This window comes from Strongylocentrotus purpuratus, unplaced genomic scaffold, assembly GCF_000002235.5.
Source record: "Strongylocentrotus purpuratus isolate Spur 01 unplaced genomic scaffold, Spur_5.0 spur5_scaffold_15, whole genome shotgun sequence".
NCBI classification, from domain to species: Eukaryota; Metazoa; Echinodermata; class Echinoidea; order Camarodonta; family Strongylocentrotidae; genus Strongylocentrotus; species Strongylocentrotus purpuratus.
The window spans coordinates 8,232,186-8,251,080 of NW_022145600.1; the positions used below are offsets into that span (position 1 = coordinate 8,232,186).

Below are 18,895 nucleotides of genomic sequence, written 5' to 3' on the forward strand. Positions count from 1 at the left end.
GAAAAGGAAAATATCCACTTCACCTGGTAGTCAATGTCTAAATATTACAAAATTATTAACCATTATATTCACGCTAATGCGATATCTAGTTCTTAATTTGCTAATCATTAGCCATGTGTCTTTTATACCCTCTTTAAAGGTTGGGTGAAATCCAAATATAAGTTGATTCCTGTCGATGTGCAGGGCTGCATACAACTCATATTTTGTTATTCAAAGATCTAACTTTATGTCATAAATTTTTTTCAAAATAATTTTCTCAGACCTGCTACTAAAGGTCAACCCTAAAAGAAATCTAGAGATCTCATTCATCTTGTGACATCACCTGCCAATCATTAGTAAGCTAACAAGAGACAATGGTATGTAACTCCCCAGCTCAGCATATGCGCACAAAAGAATTGCGTTCTTTCATACAAGACCTCCACATTATCGTTCTTTTGTCTGGTGATGCTACAGCACGTCTGACATAGCAACTCATATGTTGGTAATGTATGGTATATGGTAAACAAGTGGTTGCTCTGGTGAAGCTACATGCCACTGTCTCCTGCTAGCTCACTAGTGATTGACAGATGATGTCACAAGATGAATGAGATCTGGAGCATTTTTTGTAGGGTTGTGCTGGGCAGGTCTGAGAAAATTATTTAAACAAATATTTAAAAATCTATGAAATATATGTAGATGTTTGAATAACAAAATTAGAGTTGTATGCAGCCCTGTCCATCAACACTGAGAAATCAACATGTAATTCGGATTTCACTCCACCTTTAATTCAAAATACCATGCTCATAGACCAACATAACCCATAAGCATTTTCTAAAAATCAGTGTTTATAAATGTAATTGACAACTGTTTGTCAAATTCACAAATTGCTTTTAGGAATTATATTACTTTTTATCTCAACAAGAAAGACCGAATTTTACCAACTTGTAATCTTTCTCACCCAATATACTGGTCTTTCATCAACATTAAAAATATGATTCATATATATTTGCATTAGTAAATTAAAAGAAATAATCTTACATTAAAGTACCCTGACACACACACACACTTGGCTTCATAAGTCATACTAATGACCAAAATCATCTTTATCACCTTTGACTGCAATGTGTTTATGTGTCAAGAAATTACTCTCTGTGGTAACTCGAATCCACAGGTTGTCGTTAAACCAAAATCGATCATCAAATATTGTGTGATTAGCCTACTCATCAAGCACTGGCTGTGATCCATACACGCTATCAAACCATTTCCTAATGCGTCACATGCGATTGGCCAATCTACATCATGCATATTCATGAGCACGGTCTAAAACGACCACTTGAGGATGTAAAACGGTGATCCATGTTGATAAATATATATACTACTCCAAGTGCCGACGCGCAGTGAAGAAGCACGTTTGCTCCGGTTGGCGGGAAAACTCATAATTTGTTCGTTCTGCTTTATGGTCTTTTATTCAGGAGGATTGTCGACGATTTTTTTTTTCTCGGTCAAACCTCACGGCAGAGTTGGAATCGTGCTCATATTTCATCGGCTGTGGGAAAAGAGTGAAATCCAGCTGGAGGGATATTTAGACTATGATCAAGTGGCTGGGTTTACACTGAATGTGAGTATGTCATACTACTTGTATTTCATTTTAACACAGTTTGGTAAAGAAATAGCCTTTATAATGTGGGTTTTTGTGGCGTCGTTTTGATATACATCAATGCTCTTGGTCACTAATTGACATTGATATATATGTTGCTAATAGTTTCGTTTACCAACTATTTTCTGAATACTTAACTGCTGTTGAAGTTTCCAAGGGGCTTTTTTTTTTCCAATTTCGAGTTAAAAACGAAAGTTGTGTAAATTGCATAAATCCGGCTTTTCCTTTTTTTGTTATCACAAAACGTGATTAAAGAAATCTTTGCACAGAACAAATATTTGACACATCAAATGTAATCTTTTTATTCCTTTCACTATTTTTGAAACTTTTATATCATTTTGCAATTACATGTTCTCTTGTGAAAGAACATAATTCCCTTTTGAGAAATGTATGTATAAATGTATATTTCATTTTAAGTTTTTCATTAACAATTGACAATTACAAATTACATGTATATGTATTGGTTTATACGTTAGAGATCATGTCACTACTTGAAGGATGAAATCTCTCTTTTTCAATAACTAGTATTTTTCTATCTTGCAATCTGTTTCTTTCATTGAGGTTTCATATGCATATAGCCTATACATAAAATTATCATGACAATTAGTAAAGCCATGTTTCATTAGTATTTGTTTCAATAATGTAATCCGATGAGATGAAGCTACTTGCCTGTAATATCCCAACTAATTTACGATCACAGATATAACAAGAGAAAGAAACTATAGCCATTGGCTCATCACTTTAAAAAAATATATGTATAGGAAATCTATGGTATCACGTATATACCATATGGCATTATGTCGACGATTCCTCTCATTATGTGGTAAATTACTCTCACTTAATCCATTGACTACTGAATTCATTCATTCCGTTACGCTTAACACAGTAGACCCCCTGTTCCAGGAGTCAACGGGCTAATTACAATAACCAAAATGTCTGATTTAATACTTGAATAATCTCTTTTAAAGGAACTATGTCCCATTTGCAGGCCCAAAAAATGAAAAAGTTAAATTCCAACTGCATTTGAAAGATAATACTAATTTAGAACTTCCCTAAAAAAGATGGGGCTTGAAAATGTCTTCAAGTGGGAAAATAACGACTATTAGTTGTCAAATCGACTTTAGGGCTATAGAGCCCGAAAGTAATAGTCTTGATTTTCAGACAATTGTACCGAATGGTCATACGTTTTATGCTGCGCAAAGATTCAATCAGTTTAATCTTGGCCATCTCAAGAAGCGGGTTATTGATGTAGGCAAATGCTCATGTACCCTTTACAACTCTTTTCATGTATGTTATTACCAAAGAAGAAAACATGCCAGTCAGTCACTCAATATTGTCTGACAGTGAAGTCTAGCAAGTAAACGGTTTTCCTTGCGTAATTTGAATATGAGGACACTGCTAACGTTTAAATTTCACAGATAGGACATACATGACATATTCATAATTCCTGCAAAGTTCTACAGCATTTGAGGTTGGCTGCAAAAGGGACATATTACCTTTAATACTTGAATAACTCATTTTCAACTCACATTTTGTCAAGTACTGATTTTCTGTGAACATGGAGAAATTGGTCGGAGTGAGAAATACAAAATACTTGTCTTTTTATATATTTTCAAAAAGTGGCTTCATAGCAATCACTAGCTTTCATTTCCATTTTTAAACCGATGCAAGAAAATGGAATGAAAGTCACGAGCTTTCATTTTAATGTGTTGCATTGGTTTAAAAGTCTGCAAAGCTTCCGATCTAATTCAGATGATCTGTTCATTCATGTATTCAGAACTTGATCCAGTTCCAGGCCATTGAAAGGTTTTCACTACGATGGATAATAATTATCCTTTTATTTTCCTTTCATTTACGAATAAAAGCTTCAGATGCATGATTTTATATTCAGGTGAATAGCGAAAATGAAAGTCCCATTTTATTTTCTCGAATTGATACCAATTCTAAAGGAAATGATGCAAATCGTGTAGAAAAAGACATCAAGAGGAAGAATTAGGTTCCGTAAAGGAAAAGAAATTTTAAGTGACGTTATCCTGTTTATTATTTAAAAAAAATCGCGTCATCTGATTTAAAATGCTTATGCATGTAATAATAAATATAATACCAACAATATTGATGACCAGTATTCCATTTGCGGATATCACGTGAAACATGATTTAAAGGAACGAAAATATGTGCCCTTCAAAGTGGTGTTTGAAAATATTTCTTGACATTATTGTATCATTTTGCTTTTACGTTTGTAGGAAGAAACATATACTTAATGATACGATGTGAATCCTGGCTTGATGGGGGGTCTTTAATGCCTTATCCAGTGCCAACCGCGAGGATATTTCATTGCCAACCTTAACAAATATTTAATTAAATAACATTTCAGCGCACCGATGACATGAATTGCCCGCAGTACATATTAAAAAAAAATACCAGCAAACCTGTCTTTATTGTAAAAACCTATTGCCATGTTTCCGCAAGGTTACAGTCAACGGCGGATGAAAGGCGATGTTGTATAAAAGGAGCGAGTTCCTTCGATTTGGCATATCTCCAAGTGCTTCTAGATTTTCATGAGATTTTGCGGGCTCCCCTCTATTTCGAATTCGTAGATCCGCGACGAAGCTTAAAACATGAACATATCAGAAGGAAATTTGCTAATGACATTTAATTTCACTCTCTTTCATCCAACCGTCATATCTATGTTTTGTAGAACTGTAGATCGAAAGATCAATTAGTCTCGCTTTTCGGTCTGTTACACAGGGACGTTTTCATTAGCATATCGGTTTCCCTATGGTAAAGGACTGTGTGGATTCTAACAAATTGTACTTTGGTCATACTTAACCTCCTATTATGCATGTTGAATAGACACAATGATCTATCAGTCTGGTTCTACCGAATCATAAAAATTACCCAGAGGTAATGCTGCTGACGAGTTTAGCCTCAACAAGCAGATGTTTGCAAAGCTTTCCCATCAATCGTGACATATTGTGCCATAATTGGATTTCATGATCAAACGGAAAAGATCGAATGATTACTTGTCCGGATTCAATTTTCACCTAGGGATGATTTCGTAATACCAGGGGATAATTGAAGATGAGTCCTGGTGTTCATGCGAGGTTGGGTTGAATTGGAAATGTTCACTCTCCACGACTTATACATACACAAATGCGGAAATCCAGACAATCCACAGAGTTGATTTCGGGGTATTCTCGGTGGCTTTTCTTTGCATTCGCATTGTGCTTCCAGATTTATGCCACACAATGTAGTATAAGGCCGCTTAAGGAATGTTAACACTTCTAAAACACCAGGCATTTCTAGACCAATTTGAACGGTTGATGGGGAAGGGGGGTGGCTTGGACAACATTTCCTGACGAGTTTCCCCGGAAAATTAAGCAGGAAAAAAAGTCATCAGCATTTCAAGTATGCCGACAAGGAAGAGCGAAAAACTTGAGGAAAAACGCTTTTCTTTTCATTTGCCGACTTGTCGAACTTGGAATTGGTGTCACGCGCTTTCTCCTTCGGTTCTTTAGCTGCTACGGATTAAAATCATAACCCGTCACGTGTTTCCAAGTACATAACAGGGCATACATATTTTATGTGTGACAAAAGTTGACCGAGGCAATCCATTGCTTGTTCCATTAGACAAACAAAGCAGATACATGGTTAGTAATGCCTTTGTCTGGCGGTCATGATCATTAACAATACCTATAGATTGTTGGTTCAACACTTTATTGATATTTCAGCATTAAGGAAACCAGATACATTACGACATAGACATACAAAGAAACTTCGTCTTCTTCCTCTTCATCTTTCCCTCCATCTTCTTCATCGTCTAATTCTTCTTTCCATTTGTTTCCAAAGCTATTAATCATAAAGACTTCCCCTCCCATCTACTGATAAAATCATCTTAAAACCGGTACGGAGACGAGGCCTTATTTTTTTAGCGAAGACGTGGCTGCAGTGATTGGAATTTAAAGTAACAATTTAAAACCTCGCTCGAAGGACAAATCTAGGTCTTGCTGATGAGATTGGGTTGACTAAAAGGTGTTGTTTTTCAGAATTTGCTTTTGCCCTACTCCACAAATGCTAAAAGAAAAAAGAATTACAAGAAAAAAGCGCTATCACGTACAAATTAAAGGAAGAAAAAGAGTTGATATCGCGATAATGAAAGTAATGAGGTAGAATTCTGCTTTGACGTAATAATTATGTCAAGAGTTTAATTGAATGATAATACTACCTTCATAAAATTGAAACAGGGCAAATGTAAATGATGGCGAACAATTATTTACAGAAATCAACTTTCGAGTAATAGAGGGTTGTCATATTCATGAATGATATCATGGTACCAAATAATTTACATCGGACCTGAATTTTGCTATCTTGTCACTCCTGTTCTTTGCAGGCACCCAGCACCATGAAACGGCCGTCAAAACACTTTCATACAAATACCCGCCCTTTTGACTCAATAACATAATGCAAACTATGCCTAGAAAGAAAAATTTGAGGCGGTGCTGTGATGCAGTTTCTTAAAGTAAGGTCAAGTACTTTTAACAAAACAGACGAGGTACATTATTGGCAGTTGCCTCACCCGACCCAGGTGAAGCAAATTGTAAAGTGGTATTACGTCAGGAAGAGTTATGGTGGTGGTAATGCTGGTGTTGTTGTTGTAAATAGCAGTATTAACAGATGTTTGTATTACATGCATTTCAAGCAGTTATACATTTTTCTTAATTCCATACTTTTGTTTGTTATATGGACATTATCACAACACCACGATGATTTCACAAGCACTGGGCCTCCAGAGTTGTGTAGATTATCTGCGCTGGGCTGCTTGAGATTTTGTACAACACCTGTGGATTATTTTGTTTGGGGGTAGGTTCAATTTTGTTTTTAAAATTTCAACGAGAGATTTAATAATGTTACTAGACAGAGCAAATACGAACCCGGGTATCTACACGTATTCCTGTGTTTACATGTGTACCAGGGAGTTTTAAATAGAACAGGTAGTCAATATCTATTGATTTCCTTTGAACTTCATGTGTCTCGCAATAAAAAGAATTTCTCTCGTTGGTTCTCCTTACGTTTGCTATCCATGCTATCTATTATATTATGAACAGCAGATTAACATAAAAACTTAGTTGCTGACGTGTTTGTACAAGTAAAAATGATGCGTTTAAAAAAACTTATAAAAAATATTTTTTTGTCTTCCAAACATATTTTATTGGTTACCAGACATTTGCTCCGGGCTTTATTTCCAGAAAAAACATAAAGGATCGGAGTAAGGATTGCAAGTGGATTTAAAGTTTAATTGTTTTTTGTGGTTAGGTATCGTGTTTCGTCCTGGGATTAAAGTCTATAAGGTGTGGTAAAAGTGATTATGGAGCAATACTCACCAATTCTCTCATTCGCCTTTTTCTTATTTTTCTAATTCTTTAAAAAAAATATTTGAATACATGTATAAATTACATGCAAAAATGCTCTTATTTATAAAGGCATCTACACTTTTAAGGGCTAGCTAATACTAGATTCCCCCATAGTTCACGACAAATTTCACGATTGTAAAGACTTTCGAGAATAATGATTAAAGAGTACTTTTCAATAGCGCTTTGTCAATCCCATAGCAATCGTGTGCGGTTTCTTTCAGTTGAAATCGCCTGAGGTTAATATTTCAAAAAGTCATTGCTAAGATTAACAAGATGTTTTAATGTATTGCTTTAAAATCTCTTCACAGCTTTGCTAAACTATCCAGCTGATTCGAACGTAAGCAATTAGACCTAAATTTATTTTGTTTTAAACTGTTCACAAATCACCAAAGCATTAAGGTGCCATATACATGCTTTATAAAGTAACGTTCGTCCTAGATTTAAAACGAAAATCGATGAGGATTCGAGGGGCAAAATGCATTAAAAAAATTAAAGCCATTTCGCCCTAGGTATATGAGTATCAAAGGTGTCTCGCTTTGATCATGAAACCGATATTTTATGGAAATGTCTTTTAACTAATGATATCATCTGGAAAAAAACTTGACACGATTCTGTCAGCTTGTCTTCTGAAACCGATACAACCACACCGGCGAGACTGTATACTTCTGGGAATACAGCTCTTATCGGCTATTGATTTTTAAGAAGAATCATCGTCTGATGGCCAGCAAAGCTATCAATTTTTGAACGTGATAGTTAGGATTACAATGAAAACGCTCATTTTAATTCTCTTCTTTATGATTTTACCTTGATAGTTTGATACACTTACCAAGAAAGATAAGAGAAGTTAATCCTTGACATTCTGAGAAACTCTCACTTTCAGTGGGCGCTGAATCAACGGCATTCCTATAAGTGTTTGTTGGCACAGTGCCGGCGGCCTTCGCAATTCAATCGCCAAATATCTCTTTGATTTCAGTTTCAGTTAGAGTAATATAAAGTAATGAGCTCTTGAGAGGTTTTAACAATTATTGTATAATGAGTTTTTGTGTATGAAATTTTTGTTTGTAATTCCTATCAAATTCTTACGGCCCACATGCATCATGATAATCATGTACGGCTTTATTTCCTCAATTACTTCGCCGAAATTTCATGTAGTTTCTATGCAAATTAAAGGCGCAATAGCTCAGTGGTAGCGCTATATAAGAATTAAATATTATTATTAACCAGGAGGTTCCGGGTTCGAAACCAAGTCGATGCGCTAGTGCCCATTTGTAAGGTTTTAATTCTCATTAAAAAGTCCTTCGGAGAGGACTTAAAGCCGCCTGTCTGCTGGTTGCTTAATTACAAGTATACACTTGCTTTCTTAGCAGTCACGTAAAATGAAAAAATAATACAAACGAACCAACGATACTTCAAACATAATATCAGGATGGTAAGTAAAATCGCGATGTTTCAATCGTAGTTTTGGAAACAGTTCTGGCTCTACCAAAAAGAATGAACATAGTACTTTTAAATAATGTCCGTTCTTTAGTTAAACTTGCCACGAATGTACATGCTTTTTCATCAAGTCACTTCTCTGCAGCAACTTAGTCGATAGAAACTTTGCTATCAAGGTTATCACACTATGAATTGGTGATGGTTTCGATTTTGAAGAGAGGCAGAAAATTACATCCGGGGAAGTGGGCTGATTGTTTGGACGGGCTTGGAGAGCGAGACATCCAAAAATCGATCGATTGATGTCGAGGTTTTTGCATCGCGTCATACTATCTTGGCAAGACAGCGATACATTTGGACAACCCCTTTGTTTAGGGAGGTGACGTGTGGGAATACATGCGGATGTTCGAGCTTGTAATAGGAGCATGAGTGCGACCCTGCAAGTAAACTAGGATGGAATGAAGAGATAATAGAGCATGGGTTTGGTTGATGCAACAAATATGCTCAACGCTCGTGACAGTGATCAAGGTGATGCTTTAAAGAAGACATGCAATCACCAAATGATTTCTTTCTTCAATTTGACGTTGCTACAATTTGTGATTGATTCAGTCAATAATGACGGTTGTAGATAAAATTGAGTTCTGGTCATGCGATTGCATTGTGAAAATAACGGTGTGGAATCGATCAGAAACAGTTGATCATGTAGCTAGCATATGACTATTGGTGTGTACTGCAAGGTTCTAGAATCATCAAAAAATCATACATGGTAAACGCAACAAGCACTTTAAACAGAAGGATGTATATGGGACTACACAAACATGTGGCATCATAAAAATGAGGCCCACATTTTTAAGCTGTTACCTGTCATATTTAGAATACGAAGGCATTTGAAGAGTCATGCTTTTCAGGGAACACTTTTCTCTCTGATGTTCTTCCACACTTGCATAATATCAATGAAAACGCTCACAAATTATCTTTCACCTCTCCCCAGAACTCAACCTTCTCTTTAAGTCATCCTTGCTCAAACACCTTTACCCAGATACGGTCATCATACACTGAATCTAAAAACATAGCCATCATCAGGTATAAATACTTGCTATGATTTGAGCAAGTCATGGCCTGCTGGAGGCGCCGAAAAGTACTAATATAACCCTGGCTTCTGACAAGTTTGATAGCCTATGGCGCTGAAAGCATTTCAGAAATAATTACTCCCAGCCAGGTACTAATTTACTACACCTGGGTAGAGACGGCAAATGTAGATTAAAATGAAGGATATAAGTACCATGAACCATGTGATCCATATTCCTCTAGTGATCAAGTATCCTCTAGACGAAGATAGTCCACCTTCGTAGAACTGTAGTGCAGAACTAATATCCAGTATCCTGTTTCCTTAAAGGAAACCGAACCCCCAAGCAACAACTTTGTCTTTTCTGAAAGATAATTATAAGTTTCAAGTTTCAAGTTTCAAGTTTATTTCACATTTCACAAATAAAAGGAATTTACATAATTGACAAAATTAGAACATAATATGAAATATACTAAAAGTGTCACATTATATAATTAATTCTTTGAAAAGACGTCGAAATTAATTGTAATGAATAGAAGGTTATACAGAGTAAAATGTGGGAAACCTATTAAAAAGCTCAGCGTGTAGATTATAGCTAAATGAGATGACCTCAAATTTGCCCAGGTTCTCTGTTAACAGATAGATATACAACAAGGTTGATTAATGAAGCAATGCAATGCGGCTGCTTCATCATTAAATCAATCAACCTGCCAAACTTTCTCAAACAAAGTTTCCCGAAGTAAGTTGCTCAATGAAAGTAATTTAGGGAAAGACCTGGCGGTGATTCTGCGGCCATTGAACAAACTTGGCACAGTTTCATCTCGATGCAACATCCAAACAAAGATTCTCTGACTTTAATAAAGGACATGTTTGCATGTATTGATCGGCAGGAGACAAGTATAAGGCTGGAAGCTAGAATTAATCTCTTTGAGAATCTAATGATAGAATAGTTTTTTTCTTCTTCTTTCAACTGAGCCAAGGACACCTTGATAAAAGAGCTATTGCGTATCCCCCGCTCGGCCCGGTATCGCATCATCCAGAACTCAAGGTAACCCGTTTCCGTTACGATAAGAGCACGTCGATCAAATTGTACGAGGAATGGGGATGTCACTTTATAGATAAGATATAGTTGATTGAAGACTCAACACGCACTTCCAGCCTAATAATTACTTCTCATTCGTTATTGAAATCAAGATATTCTATAGGTTCTGACGTATCCAATAAAGATTGTAGTCGGCATACACTCCATCGACCGTTTGAAGATTCCTGGAAGAAAACAATCGACGTTCAGTGTGATGGATGAACATCACAATGGGCTGCCCCAAGACGCCCCCCCCCCCCGCCCCCCGTTCAAGGGAAAATTGCGCCACTGTTTAGTCCATTTCTTGGTACTCCACTGAATAGCACAAAGTGTTTCGCTTTCCTTTTTCGATTAAATTCCTTATAGAAATCAAAATATACTTAAGGAACACTAAACTACATCACTTTTCTATCTTTTTCAATTTTTCATGACATGTACATGAATCATTGATGTTTTTGAAAAGAAGTATGAAAACCAAATTTACATTTGATACAATTTCCTTGTTTAAATTTTACAGAAAAAAACTAATAATGCATCTAAAATAGATTTTTAAGTCAGAAACATCTGACAAGAGGTCGATGTATCCTTACTACATTGAAATGGCGTGGGCTTGGGTTCGAGCGCGTAATCAAATCTCACTCTCTCTCTCTTTCTCTGTCTCTGTCTCTCTCTCTCTCTCTCTCTCCCTCTCCCTTTCCCTCTCCCTTTCCCTCATTCTATTTTCACTTTATTTTCTGCGATCCATATTTTCCCTTTTCCTCTAGCCAGTGTCAATTTGTACGAAGTTAAGATGTGTGATTTTGGCGTCACGAGGTATCCTAAAACATACAATTCTCACTCACGCATAAGTAAACAAGTATGACTCTCTACATCGGTCGTTCTCTTGTATCTGACAGTCCAGCCTTGTGGGTACACTAGATAAAAATGTGCATGTATTTTGTGTGCCCCGTCCAAGCAAACGGGAAATGGTGTCACATCCAGCATAGCGTGATGTCGGCGTGCACCACCCCCCCCCCACCCCCTGCTCCTCGCCCCTATTTTTGAAGAATCTGAAAGACAAAGAATCTATGTAACAGGCAATGGGTGAACAGTAGTGGGCTGAAATGACAGTAAGTTGAAAAACTGCTAGAACTTAAATGTCCAATGATATAATCTTTCCTCCCATTTAAGACAAAAAAACTATATTGGTTTTGATTTGAAGCATGTGGTGGTGGAGTAAGCATAAATGCTTGTTAGTAAGCAACCAGACGGTTGACGGGTTTAGGTCCTCTCCGAGGGACTTGGTAATGAGGATAATGCCTTACCAAAGGGCACTGGCCCATCGCCTTGGTTTCGAACCCGGGATTACGAGACCACTGCTCTACCGACTGAGCTATCGCGCCTCCTCAAGCAATTGGACACTCAAAAGATTCTTGAGCGTGTAACAACTCCATTTTTCGTTCTTGTATCTGGGATCTTGATAATAATTATGTGACATTTACCTGATTTCGTCTTTGCGCAGTCACGTTAATCACATCATCCAAACTTCTCGTTAGTGTTTTTTTTTTTTCATAGGTTTTTATTCATTTCTCTCATAAAGAAAAATTGTACATAATTTATAACATTGTATACAAGCCACCAAAATAATTTCAACATAGGTCTTAATAAATTTGTAAATGAACTTTTACATTTACATACAAGGTTCCAACTAAAGTTACACATTTACAGATGAAAAATATTCACATAAACAAAATTATATTTTCACCAAAAAAAAAAAAAACAACGCAAATAAAGTTTGTACTATTTTCTCGACCAGTTTGATTATGAATTTCAAATTATTTCTTTTCCACAATATTTTGTTTTCCTCTTAAATTTCCTTTAGAGACAAATATATATATATATATATATATATATATATATATATATATATATATAAAGAGCTAGAAAACACCTACTCCCCCCGCCCCAAACAACATTTAAAAAACATAACAAGTACAACAGTATACAAAACACACACCAACATAGAACGAACAAACAAACAAAAGAAAGAGAAAAAGAAAAGAAGAGAAAGAAAAAAAAATCGATTGCCTACAAAAAGTGAAGCAAATGTCTTCAAGGATTGCTTGGGGAATCCCAACGTTCATCCACCTACCAAAGTGACATACACATCGACAGTGGCGTACGAAGGATTTTTTCAAGGGGGGGGGGGTTAACATTTTGAAATCGGGGGGGGGGGGGGGTAAGAGGACACTTTTTTTTTGGGGGGGGGGGTCCCAAAAAAATCGCAACGACTCAGCCAGCCGCTGAATAAGTGTGTGTGTGTGTGGGGGGGGGGGGGTTAAGGTCACCTTTTTTAGAGGGGCTTTTTTTATGATTAAAAAAAAAAACCAAAGGGGGGGGGGTTAGGGTTTTTACGTAAAAATACACATATACAAAATACAAAAGGGGGGTTTAACCCCCTGAATCTCCTCCCCCCCCCCCCCCCCCCCTGCGTACGCGCCTGCACATCGATATGGTTTATCTCTCTAGTACCTCAGGAGAAACAAACTTCACCCGAGCATTACACCATATACCTCAAAAACACCTCTTCACAATGCAAAGAAGGTGTCAAGTGTTTCCTTCTTCTAGTCTCTTCACTCTTTAGACCATGCAAAAGCATTGAGGATTGGTTTTAAAATCCAGGGTGATATTTGTAGCCTTCTATGATATAGATACGTTCCTAGTATGTCCTGGCTTTTCTGTCTTATATTAGAAGAAAACCTGTCAGATAATGCTTTAGTTTTTAATGACCTTTTTTTAATCAAAGATATTTGAGGCTTTAGGTATTAACATTGAGATGACATTTTTAAATTACTCATTTTCATCCTGGCAAAATTTAGATTGTTGATGTCTTTGTCGACAAAATTGTAAAAAGTGATGAAATTTAAATTTCCTTTCTTTCTTTCTTTCCTTCTTTCTTCTTCTTTCTTTCCTTCTTTCTTCATTCTTTCTTTTGTTGTTGTAAATTGGTGCCACTATTATCTTTATCATGTTTTATTTTATTATGGGTCAAATTTTATGGAACAGTTGAATAATTGTTGTTTCAGAAGAGGGCATTTCTTCGAAGGGTTACCTATTTTTCAATCCACCCTGAAGTTTAATCAGCTTTGTGCGGGTACTTTTTTGGTTTTACAAGCACTAACATTTTGTCAGGCTTTTATGAATATCTTATTCTGACACAATTTAGCCGGATATGGACGTTGTTTCAATTAAAGACTCTTGCTCGAAACCATTTTCTTTATTTCGTCTTTTCTCTCTCCGAAAATGTGAGTGTTTGCCTACAAAATATGTGAAATAGAGCAATATTCAGTCTATTCCCTTCCCGAATTATTAAAGTCCTGAAAATGCGTACATGTGAAATGGAGCAGCACTTAGTCTATCGAAAATAAAAACCAAGTACACCATTATATATGGGTCCATATCAGAGTGGCACGTACAATAACATACAATGTGTGACTTTGCATAACATTTTCAATCGAATCGAAATATGAATTCAGAGCTGGGGTGATGAACTTAGGGTTTTATCTAGAGTTGTCTCGAATTGTGTATAGTTGGTTTAGGAAACGACCGCTAGGAATATCACATATCATAATATTTGATTGTGATATTGATAGTATTCCTTAAACAACCCTGCTCGCGCTTTTTCCAAAGCGAGAGTGCGCTTCGATACGATCTAATCTAACAAAGTGCAAATACAGGTTCGTACAATCCAAAAGGGTTTCATGTATTCCCAAAAAGGAGTCGCGGTATTTTGAAATATTCAAATTGGAGAAAAAATAGAGGTTCTTGTACAGCCCCTAAAAAACGGCAGTATTCGTTAAGAAAACAAATAGTCTAAAAGCAAATGGGAACGGTTTGTATTGACTACGTCATATGTGAAAGTAGTGATGCATGCTTTACCCTAAATCAACAAATTTCCACTACCGGAGTATTTAGGGAAAAGCGCGGCGAAAAATTTGGCAAAGATTTTTCTCTTTTTATGTCATGTTAAAGAAACTGTGTGCATTCATATCCTTATAAGATGACCGAACCATGCTCAGCACGTAGACATTATAGTCAGCTTTATGGAGTGTTTTTTTTTTTTTTTACACAATGTCAAGATTTAATAATCTCTCTCAAAGTAAAATGCTATGATCGTCTTTAACACTCCTCATATAGATGAATACAAAAATATTTATAAGCATAAGAATAACTCGTCGTCTTTTGCTTGTTTGGCTTTTTCAACAAGATTAACTTGATTGGTACGGTGTTTTTCTTTGGTATTTGTTTCATAATACAGCCTTATATTACAGGCTTCATTTACAGAATATAATACTACAAATATCAGGGTACCATGGAAAGTTTAACCTTTTTTATGGAGCAAGGGTTGTTCGAAGTTTAATATACCCGTATCCAGGAATTAAACAAAATTCCGTGCTAATCAAGTCTTTGAAGGCACGGTTGCCAATAAAGTTGGATGAAGTGTATAACTATCTTCTCAGAACCTAATTGATAGATTTAGATGACTCTTAAATAGGTTTATCTATAAAGTTCTGGGAAGATATAAACATTATCTATCAATGATAAGTTATATTCTCACAATCACTACATACAAATTGTTAAATTTAAATAGATTCCAATTTTATGGGTAAAAGTGCAGTTCATACAATAATAATTCAACAAATATATTTGTATCGTTCATTTTGCATTCATTGTGTATACGATGTAACTCTCATATGGCGGTTTATTGCCATTTGGTCTACAACAAGTTCGTTTATTACCATTTTGGTCTATTCCCATTTGGTCTACATCCAGCCTACTATCCATAATGGTCTAATAATCATTCAATCTTGAATAATGATAATCATAAAATGATTATTAGACCTTATGGATGGAAGCAACATGGACATGAGACAAACTAGGAATGAGACTAACTGGCTATTATACTCAATGAACAATAGACCAAATTACTATTAGACTAAATGGTCATTAGACCAAATGATAAGTAGACTAAATGATAACTAGACCATTTGGATAGTAGACGAACTGGTTGTAGACCGAACGATAATTCACCGGCGCATTAAAGGGCTAGGCAGCTCGCTGACACATTCCTACGTCAGAAAGAAAGCACAGTTCTTGGCGACCCGCATTCTCAACGCAAAACCCTGTCAAATTTCCTTTTTCCGGAAACTGAGCTGTCAGAGACAAAACATTTTATTTGGGCGAGCGGGCGTAAACTAAAAGGCCACAGGCGCTGGTGCTATCCCGGCAATATCATTACAGCTCCTTTGGAAAGGTTTGTTTGGTGCAGATTGTGTTACAAATCACCTTTCTTGGTTAAATTCTTGGTCGAAATAAGAGAAAATGGTGATGGTCATTTTAGAGTGTTATTATTTCCCGAGCATCTCCCTTTCTCTCTCTCTCTCTCTCTCTCTTTTATTCTCACTCTCTATCATTCTCTATCTCTCTCTCTCTCCCTCCTTCTTCTCTTTCTTTTCTTGTAAAGAGGATACTCCGCGAGTATCCTAGATAAAAGACATTCAGAGTACATGTACGTCGCCAGCCGCTGGTCAACTTTCCCATAGGTTTGTTTTATTTGTTTTTTATTCGTTTTTTTTTGTTCGGTTCTGCTTCTTCTCCTTTTGTACTAAATCGTATGCTTTCCTATTGATTCACAGATCCTTTCTCCGGGCGATATTGAGGCCACCACATTCCCATGAAATCAGCTGGTTCACGCTAAGCCACACAATGTCTATCGATCCCACCAACGCAACCATCATTGAAGATAACTCATCTGAGACAGCTTCTTCAGGAGGTTACGAAGGCACCAATCCTGCACTTCTTACCATCTACCTCTTCATCGCCTTGCTGGGAGTCATTGGGAATGGCCTCGTCATCTTCGTCCTGGCCCGCGTTCCGTCTCTACGGTCCTTCACCAATGTCCTCATCACCAACCAATCCGTTATCGACTTCACAAGTAGCATCATCTTCTTCTTTCTCTATGTGACACCCAAACCGAAGCTGCCGATCCAGCCCAAATTCGCGATGTTCGTCTGCAAGTTTTGGTACTCGGAGTATCCTCTTTGGGCCATCTCGGTGTCATCTACCGTCAACCTGGTATGCCTGACCGTGGAGCGGTACTTCGCTGTGATCCATCCGCTCAAATACAGGAACCGTTTTACCATCAATCGTGCGCGGTTACTATGCCTGTTGCCCTGGATAATTGGTCCTCTGCATGAGATTCCTTGGTTGATGGTCCATCAGATATCAGGTGACCTAGCCGTTGATGAGAACAATGCTACCATAGACAACCGCTCGTGCTGGGCCACGTGGCCAGAAGAACCAGTAGGCTTGCAGAAGGCATTTGGTTGCATTGTCTTTATTGATCATTACCTGGTACCCTTGACCATCATGGTGTACGTTTACATTCGCATCGTCGTTCGACTTCGTAAGGACATGCCAACCTTGCGGATGGGTGTCGGCGTGTCTTCTGGCACTTTACCTGGATCGAGAAAAGAGAACCACGAAGATAGTGACTTACCCAAAAACAAAAAATCAAGCATGAAACTCCCATCACAACCTCGACGTCGTTTTGCCATCATGGCCTCTCGGAGCGTCCTTAAAACCATGGTCATCGTATCTTTAGCGTACCTGATCTGCTGGGGACCTAATGAAATCCTCTACCTACTTTTCAATCTCGGGATCGCAGTGGACTTCGCAAGTGTGTACTTTTACACAACTGTTATTTTTGTACTGTGCAACATGTGTTTGAATCCCATAATTTACGCTTTTCATTACGGGGAGTTACGGCGGGGTGTCATATTGGCGTGTCACTGTTGCGCTAGGAAGATCCCGGTTTCCTCCAGAGCGACGATGCAAAGTCGGAGTTACAGCTTAAATGTAAACGGAAGCAGTAACGATGCATATGAACAATCTCAGAGTAACAAGGTGTGATGTGACTGTCGTCTGTGTATGCCTTACTTGAACACTATATATGCCAAAGCACCTTATCATTCGATGCAGGTCGTTTTAATGCTACATAAGCCCTATTAACATGCACGATAAGTATGCTGCATCGAGGACATTGCAATCAATTCTAATCGTTGTACGTATTGTTAACATGTACATGCTCGTGCGTGTAGGTGTAACGTTCAAACAAATTAAGTGAATTCGGCCGAAAGCACACGAGGTGTCATTTCAATTGCGCCACTAAAGTACAATCAAGCATTGACGCAACCCCTTGTGACGTCCTGGCGCAGTGACGTCCTGGCGCAAGGTTTAGGATTTGTCCGAAAATCGACTTTCAACGGAAAGAAAATTCAAACAAACAATTGGGGTAACATACAGAACATCTTGTGTGACAACTCTTGACTCAGATGTTAGTATCTAAATTGGCCCATTTTTTTTTTATTTCTTGCTGTGGCTTGATGTCGAGTGATCAGGACAATCGGTTGGCGTAATTGGCGGTTGTCGAACAACGCCTCCTGAGCATATGGCTCTAGGATGTAGGCCCTTTACCGGGGTAATTTTATTTAGCTGGTCAAGCTCTGAAGTCGATTTGCCACATTCACTTCTGCATATTTTAATTGCACGTTCCTTGATAATTGTGGTGCCTCAACATGGAGTACACACATATATATATGTCACTTGATGTTTTGGGGGATGTGAATGGTTGTACTCAGTATTTCAAGCAAATAAAACAAATGGAAGAATAAAGTAATGGTTATCAGCTTAATTGTGGGAATTGTTTCTTCACAAATTTAATTCACCAAATCTTTAGGTTGATTGTTTGCTAATTTAGTTGAAAGGGTTCCTCTCCATTGTGCAATGACCTTTCCATCATTTGGGTTTTTACACCACAAACCACTTTCCCTGGGGCTTTAGATCATTTTTCTGTGAGTGGGAGGAGGACTATTTACAAGTGTGTGATAATACAATTTATTTTATCTTGTTTGGTTGGTTAGTTGGTTGGCATTTTTTGAATTAATTCACGTTCCACATATAAATTCAAATAAATATATGTATGTATGTGCATTGAAGCAAATATACGAAATGACGAATACAAACGACTTGTTAGCGATCTTTTGAGAGCCATTAATAAAATGCCTCTGGTCTTTGCTAGATGTCTACGATGATATATGGCCACTAAATATTTCCTTTGAGACAAACTGTTCCATTCCTTTGACGAGGGTAAGCTATTAATTTTAAGATTAGGTGAAGGAAGAGAACCACGGGTATTTGCTCAATTCCGCCCGTAGAACAAGTCTATTATG

General features: G+C 37.3%; 1 protein-coding gene across 2 annotated transcripts; it reads left to right on the forward strand.

Annotated features, from left to right (window-relative positions):
* The first annotated feature begins 1,339 nt into the window (after positions 1 to 1,339).
* Positions 1,340 to 18,602, forward strand: LOC579394 (somatostatin-like receptor F_48D10.1). Of its 2 annotated transcripts, none has more exons than XM_030985493.1 (2): positions 1,340 to 1,597; positions 16,301 to 18,602. In XM_030985493.1, the coding sequence occupies exon 2, from the start codon at positions 16,371 to 16,373 to the stop codon at positions 17,574 to 17,576; it is 1,206 nt and encodes a 401-aa protein (XP_030841353.1). In that variant the 5' UTR covers positions 1,340 to 1,597; positions 16,301 to 16,370; the 3' UTR covers positions 17,577 to 18,602. The 2 variants fall into 2 exon arrangements, with proteins under 2 accessions (XP_030841353.1, XP_003731621.1); XM_003731573.3 differs by lacking the exon at positions 1,340 to 1,597 and adding an exon at positions 15,593 to 15,918.
* Positions 18,603 to 18,895: the final 293 nt, after the last annotated feature.